At 40.2% G+C, this 18210-nt stretch overlaps 1 protein-coding gene across 8 annotated transcripts in view; it reads right to left on the bottom strand.

Annotated features, from left to right (window-relative positions):
* Positions 1 to 329: 329 nt before the first annotated feature.
* The window catches only part of hnrpkl (heterogeneous nuclear ribonucleoprotein K, like), a 19641-nt gene continuing 1760 nt past the window's right edge, over positions 330 to 18210 (bottom strand). For 6 of the 8 annotated variants that reach the window (XM_061800542.1, XM_061800541.1, XM_061800540.1 and 3 more), the window contains 15 exons: positions 17825 to 17897; positions 15192 to 15289; positions 15040 to 15096; positions 11586 to 11629; positions 7988 to 8060; positions 6925 to 7038; positions 6687 to 6815; positions 6115 to 6419; positions 4944 to 4985; positions 4811 to 4850; positions 2874 to 2889; positions 2660 to 2689; positions 2516 to 2583; positions 2270 to 2439; positions 330 to 1148 (listed from right to left, as the gene is read on the bottom strand). In XM_061800542.1, the coding sequence (XP_061656526.1) occupies positions 1118 to 1148; positions 2270 to 2439; positions 2516 to 2583; positions 2660 to 2689; positions 2874 to 2889; positions 4811 to 4850; positions 4944 to 4985; positions 6115 to 6419; positions 6687 to 6815; positions 6925 to 7038; positions 7988 to 8060; positions 11586 to 11629; positions 15040 to 15096; positions 15192 to 15289; positions 17825 to 17885 (1278 nt within the window). In that variant the 5' untranslated portion in view covers positions 17886 to 17897 and the 3' untranslated portion in view covers positions 330 to 1117. Of the gene's footprint in view, positions 1149 to 2269; positions 2440 to 2515; positions 2584 to 2659; positions 4689 to 4810; positions 4851 to 4943; positions 4986 to 6114; positions 6420 to 6686; positions 6816 to 6924; positions 7039 to 7987; positions 8061 to 11585; positions 11630 to 15039; positions 15097 to 15191; positions 15290 to 17824; positions 17898 to 18210 lie in introns of those variants that run through there. The other 2 variants (XR_009792223.1, XR_009792222.1) reach the window with 2 other exon arrangements.

Below are 18210 nucleotides of genomic sequence, written 5' to 3'. Positions count from 1 at the left end.
GGAGATACTTTTAATTTTTACATTTCTATTTTATTAATACCAAAAAAGACAACATATGAACTTAATTTTTTTCACTTGGCAGCAACAACTGGCAGTGTTGACAGAACATAAGATTAGATTTTTTTTTTTCCCCCACCTGATTAAAGAAGCTGCTAAAGAACAAAACATTTAAATACTTTTTGGGGTGGGAGGAGGAGGAGTAGGTGTAATATTTGTGTCTTGGGGGATAACAAAAAATTACATTTAGAAAGAGAGGGGGAAAAAAAGCCTGAATTGTGGTGCGTTGACCCAAAAATGTATTTTCCTCAACCAAATAATGGAACCACGAGTGGAAAACAAAAACCTTTATTTGGCAAAGACCTGCAGAATATATAACAAATACACAGAAAGGCGTCTCATTTGCCAACATTTTACAAATGTCTATAAACCATGAAAATGACAAAATGCGAGAATACAATAAACACTTACAAAACAAAAAGACGACATAAAGCATTTATTTGGCGAGAGGGAAGAGAAAAATCTGGATGTAAATATTATATACACAATTTGTACATCGCCTCGCTGCTCAACGAAAACAAGAAATGTGGGTATCTTTTCAAAAGTATCAAACATTCATAAAACATCAAAGCAAATGTGTGAGATTTCAACAACAGTCTTTTTAGTGTTTATAGTGAGACATACATAAAAACTGTAGCTAAAGAGATGGGAATCTGCCGGCCTCTGAATAAAATATTCACAGTTAACCACTTTTGTCATGAAGGTGTCGTGTGGCTGACGACAATTAGCTACGCTCGCCAGGTCCGGCAAGAATGCTAAAATGTGAGTATGAAAATTACTTCATTAAAAAAAAAAAAAATCATAAAAAAAAAAAAAAGGCTGCATGCGCACTGTAATGCAAACACTAAGGTAAAAGATGATTTTGATACATCATGTCCTTGAAAATAATCTCCACCAGCACAAAAATATGTTATGGGGAAGCTTCTTCTTTTTTTTTTTTTTAAACTTTTTCTGGAAGCTTCTATGGATACGGCAGAAATGATCTGTCCACGGCGGAGGAATGTTGGCTCTGGACCAAATGGTACACGTACAGCACGGCTTCTCTCGTCTTTCTTCCAGACTAGAAGAACCGACCGGAATACTGCTTCACGCTGCGGGGGGGTTGGGGGGAACATCGACGACAAAATATGAAAGTTTCACCTATCAGGGGTTGTAAATGATTTCCCAGCCCTTGGTTCTCTTTAATGGTTTTTATGTTCAGGTTTATCTATCCATGTAAGGCCAACTAGTCAGCCAAGTAGATATTTATGAAAGAAATTTTTCAAGGACATAATAAAAGTAAAAATTCAAGCACTTTCTGGATTATTATTCCCACACTGCAGATTCTACATTCATTGATGAATTAGTCGATTCTAATCGTTAGCCCGTCAATGGCGTTCTCCACTGTCTGCTTGAAGCTAGCGACTATGTTCCTAATAAAAGTTGTTGGTTGTTTGATGTCATAATCTAAAAAGAAAAATCCAGAAATGACAATGTATGATTTTTTTTAACAATTTATGTGTGATACAGCTGCAAACAAGTATTTGAACACCTGAGAAAAAAACATATGTCAATATTTGGTACAGTTGCCTTTGTTTGCAATTACAGAGGTCAAACCAGGTTTTCACACACTGCAGGAGGGATTTTGGCCCACTCCTCCACACAGATCTTCTCTAGATCAGACAGGTTTCTGGGCTGTCGCTGTGTAACACGGAGTTCCAGCTCCCTCCAAAGATTTTCTATTGGGTTTAGGTCTGGAGACTGGCTAGGTCACGCCAGAACCTTGGACTAATAGGTCTTTGTGTGTCAGAATTCTAGCTAATAGACAGGTGTTCAAATACTTATTTGCAGCTGTATCATACAAATAAATCATTAAAAAAAAAAAAAAAATCGTACATTGTGATTTTCTGGATTTTTCGTTTTAGATTATCTCTCTCATAGTGGACATGCACCTATGCAATCTAGCAGAGTGTTCAAATAGTTATTTTCTTCACTGTAGATTAGTTCATTGAACTAACAAGCTGATTAAACTATCCAGCCTGATATTTATGTAGTTCAAATTTCAAGGTTCTAATCTTCTTAAATTTTCTTTCAAGTACAGGTACGACATTCCATCAAACAAGCAAAGTGCAGCTATTTGACGTCAAAGAATTTTAAGTATGCGCCACATTGATATGTAAGAATTTTCAAGATTCAGCCCAGGTCGTTTATTACAAAGTTGGGAGACACCCACCTGTTCTGCAGCAGGTACTGAGCGTTCTGGATCTGGTCCTGCGTTCCGATGATGGTAATGATGCGGTCCTCCGAGCCCTCCAGCGGCTCGTCGATCTTGATGGAGGCGCCGGACTCGTGGCGGATCTGCTTGATCCTCTGGCCGCCCTTGCCAATGATGGAGCCGGCGAGCTGCGAAACGGTCACAATATTTCATCGCAGCTGTGTGTCTTCTACCCCGGCTATTCGGCTGCACTCGAACGCTTACGTCTTTGGGGATGGTGACCTGCGTGGTGATGACGGGACCGCCGATGTCACCGTATGAGCCTCGGCCACCTGGGGAGCCGACGACAAAGTGTTTTTTATTATGAATTACAGTGCTGCATTATTTTTATTTCTTTTGTCCGCTCACCAGAATGAAAGTGATCCCAGGAATTGTTATCTTGAAAACATCAGAACAGAAGATAAAAGGTTTATTTTTACACTTCCCACATTACTTGTACAGTTGAACAACCCCCCCCACCCCCATTTATAGCGGGGATACGTTCAAGACCAAAACCACAACAGGTAAAAAAAAATTCAATCATTTGAATGCATTCTGGATTAACACAAATGGTGAGACTCACCATAACCGCCTCCGCTCTGTATTTTAGGAACAGGAAAGAAGGAAAAAGATGGTTTAGTGTCAGATTAAAGATGGCACGCTGTCAGACTTGGAATTATAATAACTCATCTTCATATTCATTCTATATATAATTTCTGACAGATGAGATTAACTAACTCGACCAACTGAGGATCTGGAATCAATCCAGGTGCACACACGGCCGCGGTAAGGCATGCAGACGGACGCGCGCGCACATATTAATGTTTCACACGTTGTTGACCTGAAATGTCACACCTGCAGTCCCTCTGGCACAACTTGAACTTTGGAACGAAGTCTCTGACAGTACAATCGCATGGAGAACTTATCTTATACACACTCTAACTGGGTCAAGTCTTAACTTTTACGACCTTGGACCCATTCGTGGGTTGACGCCTGCTCGGCTGAACCCGTGGTCCGACTTGGAAGTCACGTGACCGGGACCACAGGGACGCGGTGGTGGTTGGGGTGAGTGAGGGGAGTTGGAAAATGGCAACGGCAACAGAAAACTGTATCTGATGTCATGTATTTGCCTTGTTTGGAAATGTTGTTCCTTGTCTTTACAAAAAGTCAGAGCAGGATCAATCTGGTTGTACATTATGGCATTATCAATGCCAATGTCGGTGCAGATATTGATTAATATCAGGATCATGTTTACTTCCCTTTAATGATATGCATTGTGTCTGAATAAAAACTGTCCAGTGTCTTAGATCTAAATTCTGTCCTGGATGGTTACCGATATACAGTGAAGAAAATAAGTATTTGAACACCCTGCTATATTGCAAGTTCTCCTACTTAGAAATCATGGAGGGGTCTGAAATTTTCATCCTAGGTGCATGTCCACTTTGAGAGAGATAACCTAAAAAGAAAAATCCAGAAATCACAATGTATGATTTTGGGGAACTACTTCTTTCCCTCAGTCAGAGCATTGAAGATGGGTTGTGTTTGGATCTTTCAAACTTGACAATGACCTGAAGCACAAGGCCAGGAAAATCAAGGAGTGGCTCCGTAAGAAGAATAGCAAATGAGAATGTGGTTAAGAGTGAAGCGGCCTAGCCAGTCTCCAGACCTAAACCCAATAGAAAATCTTTGGAGGGAGCTGAAACCTGTCTCATCTAGAGAAGATCTGTGTGGAGGAGTGGGCCAAAATCCCTCCTGCAGTGTCTGCAAACCTGGTGAACAACTACAGGAAATGTTTGACCTTTGTAATCGCAAACAAAGGCTAATGTACCAAATACTAAGATTGGTTTTCTCAGGTGTTCAAATACTTATTTGCAGCTGTATCACACAAATAAATTTAAAAAAAAAAAAAAAAAGCATACATTGTGATTTCTGGATTGTTCTTTTTAGATTATCTCTCGACGAAGAAAATTTCAGACCCCTCCATGATTTCTAAGTGGGAGAACTTGCAACATAGCAGGGTGTTCAAATACTATTTTCTTCACTGTATTTTAGTTTAGTTTTGGGTGGGGGTGGGGGTCCTCTATCTCAAAGAATGTTCTGAATTCCCGCTTTGGATTATTAAGAAGACTAACTTTTAAACTTTTTCTGGCTGACGTCATGTCTTAGTTGAATGTGAGTCAGCGGACCTCCGCCGGTCGCACCCATTTGGCCTCTGTTTGACGCCATAAATCCACCTAATCCAATTACTAACGGCAAAATGGTGGTTTAATTATGATAAATTTGAAGCCACGCTGCACAGGAACGACTCTCTTTGCTCGCCCGGCGGATCTCCGGACGGCATACGTTGCTTGCCACGAGGCAACCAAGGAGACGAGTGTTGCCGGGCAACCGCAGGCCTCTGTGAAAAAAACAGGATCAGCGTTCGCGCCCGCTACGCTCGTACTACGCTCGGACGAGGAATTCTGATCGCCTCACCTCATCGGGAGGGAACTAACTGCACAGACAGACGGCGGCACTCACCATGCTGTCGTAGCGCTCTCCTCCGCGACTTCTTCTGTCACTGCAGACATGAAAAAGGATTAGCATTCGCGTGGTTAACGCTCAAGCGTCACACGGCTGCTAAAAAGACGCGAGAGGACATATTCGGCCTCACCTTGGTCTGTCGTCGTGATAGCTGCTGTGGGAGAATCTGTCACTGTAAACAAGGAGCATGATTAGAAGAAATATAAATGGTCTCGTAACAAATTAATTATGAAATAAACAAATATTGTGATAAGTTTAAATGAATAAAATGTAAAGACTAAAAACAAATATGGATGAAATGACCGCTGAATATATTCCAAACAATAACAAAAGAATTATATTGTGAAGAAAATAGAACCTAAATATGGTATAAATAAGATCAAAAGAATGTATTGTGAATAAAATCAAACTGGAGGAAAATGAAAAATGAAATCTAGAGTACAGTATACATCAAATTAAATTCAAATGAATTACACAAAAAGTATCTGGACTAAAAACAAAATAAAAAAAATACAGATGTAAACTATAAATATAAAATAAACGAATATAATATAAAACAAATGAATATAAAAATGAGTACTGTATAATATTTTTAATGTATAATAAAATAACTAATAACCGTTGTCATAATAGCTGCCATGGGCATGTCAAAAAATGCATTTCATAGGGAATATATATTGATGTAATTATAAACAAATAATAAGAAAATAAAGTATAAAAAATTAATTATGAATAAAAGGAAAAACATTACGTACAAAATCTAAAAACAAAAAAAAATAAAATTGTATACAAAATAAACAAATACAATCTAAAAATTTTATGAATAAAATACATCTTAAATCCAAATACATATGAATAAAATATTTATAAATACAGGCAGCACAGTATTTGTTTGCATGTTCTCCCCGTGCCTGCGTGGGTTTTCTTTGGGCACTCCGCTTCCCTCCCACATTCCCAAAATATGCATTCCTTGGAGACTCTTAATTGCCCTGAATTGTGATTGTGAGTTGTTTGTCTCCATGTGGCCTGCGACTGGAATTGACTCTAGCACTCCTGCAACCCTTGTGAGGATAAGTGGCTCAGTAAATGGATGGACAAATACATTAACAAATATATAAATAAATAAAATTAACATTTGTTCTACATAAAATCAAGAATATATTGTGGCTAAATTCCAAAGGACACAAATTAAATTAAAAGAGAACATTATGAATACAATAAAAATCTGATCAAATAAAAAGCTTTACAATACTGTTGTCATGATGGCTGCCACATAAAAATAATGAAGCGATTCTCCTCACCCGCCTCGCGGAGGTGGCGGCGGCGGGAGTGGCAGGTTGCGGGCTCGGCTGCCCACACGTCCACGGCTCAGTGGCGGCGGCGGACCCCGACGGGGGCTCAAATCGTCGTAGTCCCGGCGCGAGGTGGGCAGTTGGCGGCTGCCGCGCACGGGGGGGAGGCGCTCGAAGCTGCTCCGCACGCGGATGGGGTAGCCCCCCATGGGCCTTCGGCTCCTCTCCTCGAACATGACGGTGAAGCCGCCGTAGTCGTATGTTTCGTCGTAGAAGTTGGGGTCGTAAGGCTGCGTGCGGCCTTTGATCGGAGCCTGCATCACACAGACAAGCTGCTGTTTGACGTTATTTTGCTTAGCATTAGCTAACAAATATGCAGCCTTATTTTAAAGATAATAAATACTAATTTATGGGAGGGACTGAAGTGATTATACAGCTGACAGCAGAGCAATTTATTTCTCCATTTTCCCCTCGGTGCATGAGTGTGACACCGAATATTTTCATCCATCATCAACTGTTTTGCCTCCATGTGCAGGAGAAGAAAATGTCTGTGGAAGTGTATAAACTAGGTCAAGACTCGCCTCAGCCACCAGCTCCAGGATGACTTTGATGCATTCCACGACTCGCTCCGGCTTCCCGCCAACAGACACAACTCTGTCTGTAGAATGCGGACAGCAGTCTTGGAATAGCTTGATGGTCGTCTGTGTATTCTGGTGGCGGCAAACAACACGATCGAAGTGTTACTTACGGCATGGGGAATGGCATCGGGTCATTTTGAGCAGAAATTGAACCGCCGTCGCTTTAAGGCTCCCTGCCTACCTCTCGCAGCTCCTTGATCTTGCTTCCTTTCACGCCGATGATGCCGCCCGCCAAGCTCTGATGGATCAGCAGGCGGAGCTCGCAGTCGAAGTCGATGCCGCTGTAATGCTGGTACTTATTACACAAACACAACAATGGGAGGGACTGGTTAAAGCCTCGGCCCGTTGTGGATGACCACAGTGTGTCCCACCGGGTTTACTGTGGATTTGGCCATGTATTCTGATACAATAGTGGATGAGAATGTGGTGAAGAGTGAAGCTGCTCTGCCTAGCTGGAAAGAATTAGCAGGGATGTTTTGATCTGGTCCCTACGATTTGAGAAAATCTGTATGCACGGACTTTTTTTAATGCATTGTCGCGGTATCGCACCAGGATTTGGTTTTAGCAGAGCCTTATTATGAAGAAATAGGTGCTTGTTTTGAAACCTGAATTTTTGGTTACTAGAGATGTTTGTAAGTAGAGGTAGCACTGCATAAAGAATTCTACATCACATAAAAATATACATAATGATCAAATTGACATTTTTTTAAAACTCTTTACCTTTAGTTTTTGACAGCAAATATTATGGAAGTAGATTAGTGCCACCAGGATTTGAATTTGAAATGTAAAGTGATCACATTTTCAACAGTTCTATTTCAGTGTAACTTTTCAATGTTAACAATTCAACTGGCTACAATTAACAGTCTAAAATTCACCGTCTGTCCCACCAGGCAGGGTTACTTCAGGTCAGAACCGAACACCCAGCCAATCCAGTTACGCTTTCTTTGTATGTGACGTCACGTGACTAAGAAAGCGTAACTGCGATTGGCTGGATGGTCTGCCTGGTGGCACAGATGGTGAATTTCAGACAGCGAATTGTAGCAACTGTTGAAAATGTGATCACTTTACATTTCAAATTGAAATCCTGTTTTCTGTGGCATTTTGAATTCAAATCCTATTTCACTTTGCATTTCATATTCAAATCCTGCTGGCACTAATCTACTTCCATAAAATACCTTGTATGCTGATGATCAGCTATTACTTTATTGTACACATCATTGTCGAATACAAATGACAATGTTTACCTCCTCTAAAGTGGGTATGATCTTCAGCAGAATGTCTCCGATGGTGTCGATGTTGGCGTTCACGCTCAGGATCCTGTTGGGGAAGCCAAAATGAACGCAAAGTATTATGCAAAGAAGACAATGAGAAAATACCATCATTGAGAAGGGCAGAAAAGCCATAGTCAGGGAAACGCATAGAGAATCGCTTGGACAAAGACGCTTCAAACTTGGAAAAAGAGGAAACGAAGACTCGACCCCCCTGAGCTATTCCCCGCAATCACTAAACGAAGCTAACATGCACTTAGACAAGATTATCTGGGAGGGATGGATTTTAAATGGCTACAATTACCAAGAGGTCACATAGGAGTCAGTGGGCTGGGGTAGTCCTTCATATCAAATTACATAATAACACAAAGTGGAATAACTTCGTTGAAGCAAGACCCATTCACAATGCCAGAACAAGGTCTCACTAGAAGGGGGAGGGGGCGGGCATTGGGGGTGGGCGTGGGGGTGTCATACGACAGTGATTCTCAACTGGTGGACGTCAAACATAAATTATGCAACTCTTGCTTGTCTTAGTTAACAAATTACAGTATACTGATGAACAGTGAATGTTTTTTTTTCTTGCTCAAAATAAACACATCATTGGACATGATACTGTTTCATCATTTTATTTTAAAACCCTACAAAGACAATTCAGAGATTAGTTTCTATATCCATTGTACATGTCTGAAGATAATTGGTGAAAACTTGCAAAAACTGAGAACTGTAGCGTACTCAGTTGTGGAGATACTCTGTTGAACTGCTTTTTACCATTTCATTTTTTCCTGATGATTTGGGAGTTTCTAACACAAATCCCAATAACCAGCATGACCAGCACGCAGGTAGCTATCTCGCTGTGCCTACACCACAGAAATGCGTCTTCCCTGGATGCCACCATGTACAGAACAACTTAGTATTATTATATAACTTCCCAAATGTATTTTGTGTTACTCAGAACACCGTAATATGTTGAAACGTAAAGCAATGCGGGATTTATAACTCGCAAACAGTTCACGCAACTCTTCATACGATTGGTGCTCACGAAGTAGCCCTCAGCCTCAAAAAGGTTACCGAGCCCTGATGTAGTGTGAGCTACAGGCTAGGTAACCTTGCTGCTGTGCTTAATAAACAGTTAACTATCCCTGAAATGTCTCTATTATGTGGACGTCCACACTTACGACGACGACAACAACAATTGGAAGAGCTCGCCGCTAGGCCGCAGGGTCTGGAAGCTCGTTATGCCACAAGCTAGCTGGTGGCTAGCAGTGTGGATAAACCCTGCAAACACTCCACTGGATATATTCCGGCTACCCAAGGTTGTAAGCGGATATATTTTTACTTTTGGTTCAATCCCGGACCCACCTGTGTGGAGTTTGCATGTTCTCCCCGTACCTGCGTGGGTTTCCTCCGGGCACTCCGGTTTCCTCCCACATCCCAAAAACATGCGACATTAATTGGACACTCTAAATTGCCCCTAGGTGTGATTGTGAGTGCGGCTGTTTGTCTCTTTGTGCCCTGCAATTGGCTGGCAACCAGTTCAGGGTGTACCCTGCCTCCTGCCCGTTGACAGCTGCGATAGGCTCCAGCACTCCACGCGACCCTCGTGAGGATTAGCGGCGAAGAAAATGGATGGATGGATATAATCTTGAACTATGTCAGGTTTATGACACGTAAAAGTGCTGTACTAGGATGACTAGAGGTATGCAAAATAATCACTGCCTGAGTACAATTGTATTTAACTTTTTAGTACAATCTATATTGCCTTTAATATTTAAAAGCTGTTAGGTTTGAAATCAAAGTCAAATTAATTATTACTTATCGTACACTTGTTTTTTTTTTTACCTTCTTATATTTATATGCGTCATTAATGTTAAAGTGTGAATAATGTTACAGTGGATTGAAATACGGGGCGTTAAGACGTGAAGTGTTAACTTGCATTCCTAAACAAAGTGTTTGAAGCCGTATTAAAATTTGAGTATGACAAATTAGTTTGAAATTCCTAATTCCTGATCACTAGGATCCAATGTTTAGCACTCATTGAAATTTTAAAAGTCCGCGTTCACAAGAATTATAGAATACATGGGAAAACGAGACCAGTTGAGAAGTCCTGTCAAAGACAACACAGGCAAGGAGGTGATGGGAGCGGCAGAATGCGGGGGAACGAGATGCACGTGGTTACACACTGCAAGGTGGCTGGCATAGGACAGGAAGGGGGTGGCAAGCAAAGGGAAGGTGTATGGAAGGTTTGGGCCTGTGTTTAGCAGTGGGGGGGGGGGGGGTACACCTGTAATTTAACACAGTGTAACAGAGGCGGAATGCCACCAACTGCAACTGGAGATTACAATTTAAAAACAGATATACACTGTACATGCGACTTTGTGCGCAATTGGCATTATCGGGCTGATGTTCCGACATATCTCGATGCAGCGAGTCATAATCTACTGGCACAAAAGCAGCTGATGAAAGCAGGCAGTCCAGGGGGGTCCTCAATTTGTGATATACAATGTTTCGAGTTTACAAACAGTACACAAAAAACTATTGAATTCTTGGTCATGCAGCTAGGACTTCTACGATTAACTGAATAACTCCAATAATTGGATTTCAAATCTCAAAATCTGAGTATTGTAACTCCCCCTGCAAAGGGTCACGGATAAAAATAGCCCCCTGTGCACTTTCAAATGTTTCATTGAACAAACAGTTAAAACACAGACACACTGTGACTCTAGCGTTTGGAACATGCTATTTTTTAGTACAATAAATTTTATATCAAGCTGTTCGCCTTTGGACTCAGATTTGGAACTAGGAAGCACACTAATGTTTTGCAGCTGAAATCGACTATGATGAGTACTGTATGTCAAACATAATGTCACCATAACCATGTACTATGGTGTGGTAGGTTTGGATAAAATGTAAACATTTCAAACATTTTCAAGGTATTATTTACATTTATTTGTAATAACTTTGCATTGGGCGTTTTAGGCCACAAAAAAAGTACACTAATATGGGTGCGTATGGCCTCGGGAAAAAAAAAGTACTTAAATGTAACGTACTATCGGCTATATCAGACGTGCTACGTGAGTGTATTTGTCTCCAACCTCTGAATATGGCGTGCTCCTTCTTACATAAAAATGTTGGTTTATATTGCTGCCAGTGCAATCGTGATATGACACTTGCATCTCTACAAGTCAAAGCTTGTTAATAGCAGGTGAAGGGGGTTGCAAAGCGGAAATATGAATGAGCGAAAGGGGAGCGCTCATGGGTGGCAATGCAGGAAATGGAGGGGTGAATGAGGGGAGGGGTTCGTTTAAATAGGAGTCTGCCTCCCTGCCTTGCACCCCTCGAATCGGACATATCGTTATACAACAGTGTTAACGTGGCAAAGACGTTTAGGAATGGACAGAAACATCAAGAGGACACGTGAAAGGGTTGGTGGAGGTGGGTAGGGGGATTTGGCAGTGGGGGGGGGGGGCACTGTCATCATTTGTATTAAATATAAATAACCATTGCAGCGAAAACAGAAGGCATCTTATTCATGACGTTGTCATCAGGCAGTGAGGCAATAACTGGTGGGACATACCGCTCTGGGCCACTGCTGTCTGGGACTGATACACTGGCATTGTACTGCATGGAGGTGGTGGTGGTGATGGTGGTTGGGCAGCATGGGGCGGGGGATTCAATCACATGTTAAGGGCAGTTTATGGGCAAGGTCGACCAGGGGGTGGCAGGTGAGCGGGCGTTCGGGGTTGGGTTGGGCCAACGCAGGAGGGGCATGTCGGTCCAGTACATGGGCAACGGGCAGAAGGTGGCCAACAAGTTCACAAAAAAAAAAAAAAATTAAAATCATAAAAAAACAAAGAAAGGACAAGGGGGGAAAGAGGGGGAGGGGAGAAGGAATACATTTTTAATTGAATGCACGCTGAACTTTTGTCTTTTTTTTTTTTTTTGGCAAAATGTGAGAGAAACAGCAAGCGCTACCTGGTCAAAACAAACGGTCAGAGACGAGCACAATGTACCCTGCTGGATTTTCTCATGCATCTCATTTAAGCAGGTAGATCATTGTTTTGACAAAGTACAGGGAGATACCATTTTCAGCCAACTTTAAAATCTAAAGCAACATTATGTATAGGGATGGGCATAATCGTGGATTCAACCAGGGATTCCCCAAAGCGTCGTGGCCCGCGAGATTTACACTGTCCCTTATAAATTGTGCGTGGTCACTTGTGTGGAACTGAAAATGGAATGTCTCCTACAGCTACTGATTTTATCTCAACTAGTTTGTCGTCCGAACAAAAGTTAATCACATCATGAGAAAAATAAAAGTCGGGAAATGGGTTAATCTTTGTTTTTGACCCAAATGTTGCACAAGAAAAAGAACACACAATAATAATATTAGTCCTTTTTTCGCAGAGGATAAAAAATATATGGCTGTAAGTTTCGTTATATTATGTTTGTATGTGTTGCTGCACCATTTGTGTTCAAATATCCATTGCTTGAAGGGCTATAACACCGCAACATCTATGCTATTTGTTAGTCCGTCAAGAGTGTTTTGCATTGTCTGTTAGCATTAAGATAGCGGAATTTGTTGGTGCGAAGCAAGGGGGCTGTTTTATATACAATTCGGAATGACAATAATCAGCTTCAAGCCATTTTTTGAGAGAGGACCCGTTCACTATTTGCAGAACTGCTACTTTTTGTTACCGTAATTTCCGGCCAATAAGCCGTGACTTTTTTCACACGCTTTCAACCCTGCGACTTATGCGGTGATGCAGCTAATTTGTGTATTCACTCGAGCGGAAAAGGTAAGAGTAAGACCGGTGGAATCTATGTGCCAAAGAAGTGACTTTTACCAGTATGTTTTTTTTTTTTTTTAACTGGCCCTGATAGCGCTGCACGAGCGTGTTGCTGCCGCGTATCAGCGATTTTTACTGGTATGTTTTTTTTTTTTTTTTTAACTGGCCCTGTTAGCACCGTGCTAGAGTGCTTCTGCTGTGTTACTGCCGCGTCTCAGTGGTTTAGGTACGTTTTTTTTAACAGGTTCTGTTAGTGCTGTGCCGTGTTGCTACTTTTTTTTTTTTACCGGTATGTTTTTTAACAAATATTAGCGTTCATCTGAAACGTCACACTGTGTTGACCCCTAACGGGAGAAGCCAAAAGTAGCTTACTTTTTTTATTCATTTATTTATTTTAACCAGCCCTGTTCGTGCTAGCGGGTTGTTCCTATTTTAATCTAAGATAAGGAATTAAAACCTTAAACTCTCTGTGTACAGTCTTTCTTTGTAAATATCTCGCGTTTCAACGTAGGCGTTTGGGGCTTTTACACAGGTGCGGCTTATGTATGTACCAAATGGTATTTCCTTTACAAATGTACTGGATGAGGCTTATCACCCGGTGCGCTCTGTAGGGCGGAAATTACGGTACGTTTGCTACTACCAAAGTCTGCTCATATCCCAGGTTTTTGATGACAAGTCAAAACAAAAGCCCCCCGCAATTTAAAAAAAAAAAAAAAAATCAGCCGAGCAACAGCTTGTACTGTATCTCGAAAAACTCTAGTCGCTGATAAGTGAAGGTAACATTGTGTAACAAGGAAGTCATGTTAAGAAAAACACAACAGTCGCATGCAGCCAAATGGAGGTTGCTGAGTACTACATGCAGTGGCCGGAGTTACAGCAAGTAATGCCGTGAGAAATTGTTTATTGTTATCTAATTGGTCTGAAATTACTCATCTGTTTACAAGAAATAACATCATTGGTATCTATCCATGCCAATGATGCATGCTGATACACAAAAGAAAATAAATGCCTTTTCACAAGATAGCAAAAGGTATAATTATTGTGTGTATCCATTATTATGTACAGTGAAGAAAATGAGTATTTGAACACCCTTTTATATTGCAAGTTCTCCCACTTAGAAATCATGGACGGGTCTGAAATTTTCAACGTAGGTGCATGTCCACTGTGAGAGAGATAATCTAAAAAGAAATATCCAGAAATCAGAATGTACATGTACAGAAGAGACATAGGAGAAGGTTTTGTGGTCAGATGAGACCAAAATTTAACTTTTTGACCATAATTCCACTGACTGTGGTTTGGAGGAAGACGAATGATGAGTTCCATCCCAAGAACACCATCCCTACTGTGAATCATGGGGGTGGTAGCATCATGCTTTAGGGGTGATTTTCTGCACATAGGACAGAATGACCGCGGCCGTGTATTGTGAGATTTTGGGGAACAACCTCTTTCCCCACAGTCAAAGCATTGAAGATGGGTCGCGGCTGGGTATTTCAACATGACAATGACCCGAAGCACACAGCCAGGAAAACCAAGGAGTGGCTCCGTAGGAAGCATATCAAGGTTCTGGCGTGGCCTAGCCAGTCTCCAGACCTAAACCCAATAGAAAATCTTTGGAGGGAGCTGAAACTCCGTGTTTCTGAACGACAGCCCAGAAACCTGTCTGATCTAGAGAAGATCCGTGTGGAGGAATGGGCCAAAATCCCTCCTGCAGTGTGTGCAAACCTGGTGAACAACGACAGTAAACTTTTGACCTCTGCAATTGCAAACAAAGGCTACTATACCAAATATAAATATTGGTTTTCCGAGGTGTTCAAATACTGATTTGCAGCTGTATCACACAAATAAATCGTTAAAAAAAAATCATACATTGTGATTTCTGGATTCTTCTCTCTCTCTCACAGTGGACATGCACCTACGATGAATATTTCAGACCCCTCCATGATTTATAAGTGGGAGATCTTGCTATATAGCAGCGTGTTCAAATACTTGTTTTCTTCACTGTAAGTGTATGTCATTTTTGTGACATTATTATTTGGTGTAGTGCTGTGACATTTTTCTCATGTAAAATAAAATACAAAAAGATAATTACTAAATTCATTGTTTTTGCCCATCCCTACATTTAAACAGACAAAATGTGAACACGTTCCACATAAAAGCAGCGATAAGACAAAGGAAATGCACAAAGGTGTAAAAACTAGGAGTTGCGGTTGGGATCCTTGAACATTTCACGTGTTTACTCACGTCGGAGCGCAGCGCTTTGATGTTCTTGCCGCCCTTTCCGATAACGGCGCCGGCGTTCTGTGAAGCGAGCGAGGAGGGAGCGGGCGGTTGGTCATTCTCAGAAAGGCGGAAGAAAGATCGAGACAAACAAGAGTGCCATGTGGCCTCCTCACTTTGCTCTGCAGCAACACGCGCAGCTCCAGCATCTCGTCGGCGTTGCGCGAGCGCTTAAAAGCGTGCTCCTCGTCCGCGTCCTCTGCCGGGCGCTTACCTGGCAGGGAAAACCATCGGGGACACGGCATATAATGAATACTGATGTCTTAAGACTGGTCAATAGTCTAGTGTCTGGCTTCAATTTTGCTGCCGCTAATGTGCCACATTTGGACATACTATCAGCGGTAAATAAACAGCATTGTATATGAAGTGCTGCCTCTGTGATTAAAAATGCTTTTAATCTCTTTCCCTTTAATTGCGCCTGTGTTTTTTTCACTTCACTGATACAAAAAGGAAATGGACCAAGTGGGTCAATCTTAAGTCAAATAAACCGCTGCCGTTCTTCAGGGTAGCAAGGTAAGCGCTTGCTGGGCTAATGTAAATATGTGAACGTACACAGACTAGCACTAGATGTTCACTGTGTACAGCATCAGCGGGCAGCCGAGCACAAACTGGAAACCACTCAAATCCAACGTGTTCCCTGACTGATTAAAAAAAAGGTGCTTTGGAGCTGCAGAACAGCAGTATCCTTCCACCATCTGTTAAGTAGCACCAGCCAGGAATGATCTTTTTTTGTTTTTTCTCTCCCTCAAGAGCATGTAGCTTAACACTTGTCTTGTAAAATTTCTGGTAGAGCTGCTCAATATGGACACAAACCTTAATCACAGCACAGTATATGCCGATGACGATATATGTATATCCAAAACATAGCATTTTTCCTTAAATTAACATGGTATTGGTACTTTTATCTGCTTATATATATATATATAAAATTGTGGTGTAAGAGGTTCAGATTAAGAAATACGTGATTATCACAGACTGTGATGTTTGAAAATTAGAGACACCATGTAAACAAGAGTACATAGATAAAGAGATATAGATCAAATCTAAGACGCTAACATAAGAACATTAAAGGCAAAAAAGCAATTTTTTCAAAACCAAATTATGTCACCTATTTACATTTAGGTGTAATATTTACAGATGAGTTTGAGAAGATATTAAAGCGTTTTGCCATCACAGTTGTGATGTCTGAAAATTAGACACACCATGTAAACACAGCACATAGATAAAGAGATGTAGATAAAATCTTAGATAACGTCACAGGCAACAAAGCATTTTTTCAAAACCAAATTATGTAAGGTATTTATATTTAGGTGTAATATTTACAGATGAGTGTGAAAAGATATTGAAGTGTTTTGCCGTCAAAGTTGTGATGTCTGAAAATTAAATACACCATGCAAACATCACATATATAAAGAGATGTAGATAAAATCTAAAAAGATAAAGGCAACACAGCAATTTTTTTTCAAAACCAAATGTTTTCAGCTATTTGTATTTAGGTCTAATATTTACAGATGAGTTTGAGGAGATATTGAAGTGTTACGCCATCAAAGTTGTGATGTCTAAAAATTAGAGACACTATGTAAACGGAGCACATAGATAACGAGATGTAGATAAACTCTAAGACGTTTACGTAAGAAAATAACAAAGGCAACAAAGCAATTTTTTTCAAAATCAAATTATGTCAGCTTATTACACTTAGGTGTTATATTTACAGATGTGTTTGAGAAGCTATTGAAGTGTTTTGCCATCAAAGTTGTGATGTCTGAAAATTAGACACCATGTAAAAAGACCACATAGATAAAGAGCTGTAGATAACAGCTAAGATGCTAACATAAGATAACATTACAGGCAAATTGGTAATTTTTTTTCAAAACCAAATTATGTCAGGTTTTTACACTTAGGTGTTATATTTACAGATGAGTTTAAGAAGATATTGAAGTGTTTTCCCATCAAACTTTTAATGTCTGAAAATTAGAGATACCATGTAAACAGAGCACATAGATAACGATATAGATAAAATCTAAGAAACTTACGTAACATAATAACATTAAAGGCAACAAAGCAATTTTTTTCAAAACCAAATTATGTCAGCTAATTACATTTAGGTGTAATATTTACAGATGAGTTTGAAAAGATATTGAAGTGTTTTGCCATCAAAGTTGTGATGTCTGAAAATTACAGACACTATGTAAACGGAGCACATAGATAAAGAGATGTAGATCAAATCTAAGACGCTTACGTAAGAAAATAACATTAAAGGCAACAAAGCAATTTTTTTCAAAACCAAATTATGTCAGCTAATTACATTTAGGTGTAATATTTACAGATGAGTTTGAAAAAATATTGAAGTGTTTTGCCATCAAAGTTGTGATGTCTGAAAATTAAAGACGCCATGTAAACAGACACATACATAAAGAGATGTTGATAAAATCTAAGACATTAACATAAGATAACATGAAAGGCAACAAAGCTTTTTTTTTTTTCAAAACCAAATTATGTCTGCTATTTATATTAAGGTGTAATATTTACAGACGAGTTTGAGAAGATATTAAAGTGTTTTGCCATCAAAGTTTTGGGTAGTAAACTTTAATATAGGCAAGTTTTACTGGGTGGGCATTCTACGGGTCTTGGTCACAAACATCGGTTAATAGCAATGGTTCACCAAATAGCATCTGGAGAATTAAATATACTCGATATAAACTGTGTATGACTGTGTATATTGCTTACAAAAACAAAAGTCTGATCTTACCATTGGTATCAGTAGTGCTAAAGGTGAAATCTTCGTCCTGGTGGTCAATTTGCACCTCCATTGTATTTTTCACCTGCACCGCGATACAAGAAGAGAATGTTATCAATTAGAAAGCTCAACATTTCTTTTCACAAAATATTGATTCCTACCACCATGGGTCATAAAATATCAGGTCTGCTGTGGGAAATTATCACTTAATCGGAGTATAAATTATTGTTTCTTACAAATAATCTTTGTTGTCTCCATACCAGCGACAGAAGAAATAATTGCTCTTCCGCATAATTTGCCACTCAAACAGCAGAATATTATCCTAATGTTCAACTAAACAAGTCGGCAACATGTTAACCTTTGCCGGAATCCATCAATCTTTTCAGCTGGTATTCAAT

This window comes from Syngnathoides biaculeatus, chromosome 17, assembly GCF_019802595.1.
Source record: "Syngnathoides biaculeatus isolate LvHL_M chromosome 17, ASM1980259v1, whole genome shotgun sequence".
NCBI classification, from domain to species: domain Eukaryota; kingdom Metazoa; phylum Chordata; class Actinopteri; order Syngnathiformes; family Syngnathidae; genus Syngnathoides; species Syngnathoides biaculeatus.
Note: the sequence above shows the minus strand (reverse complement) of the source record. Positions and strands in the feature narration are given on the sequence as shown.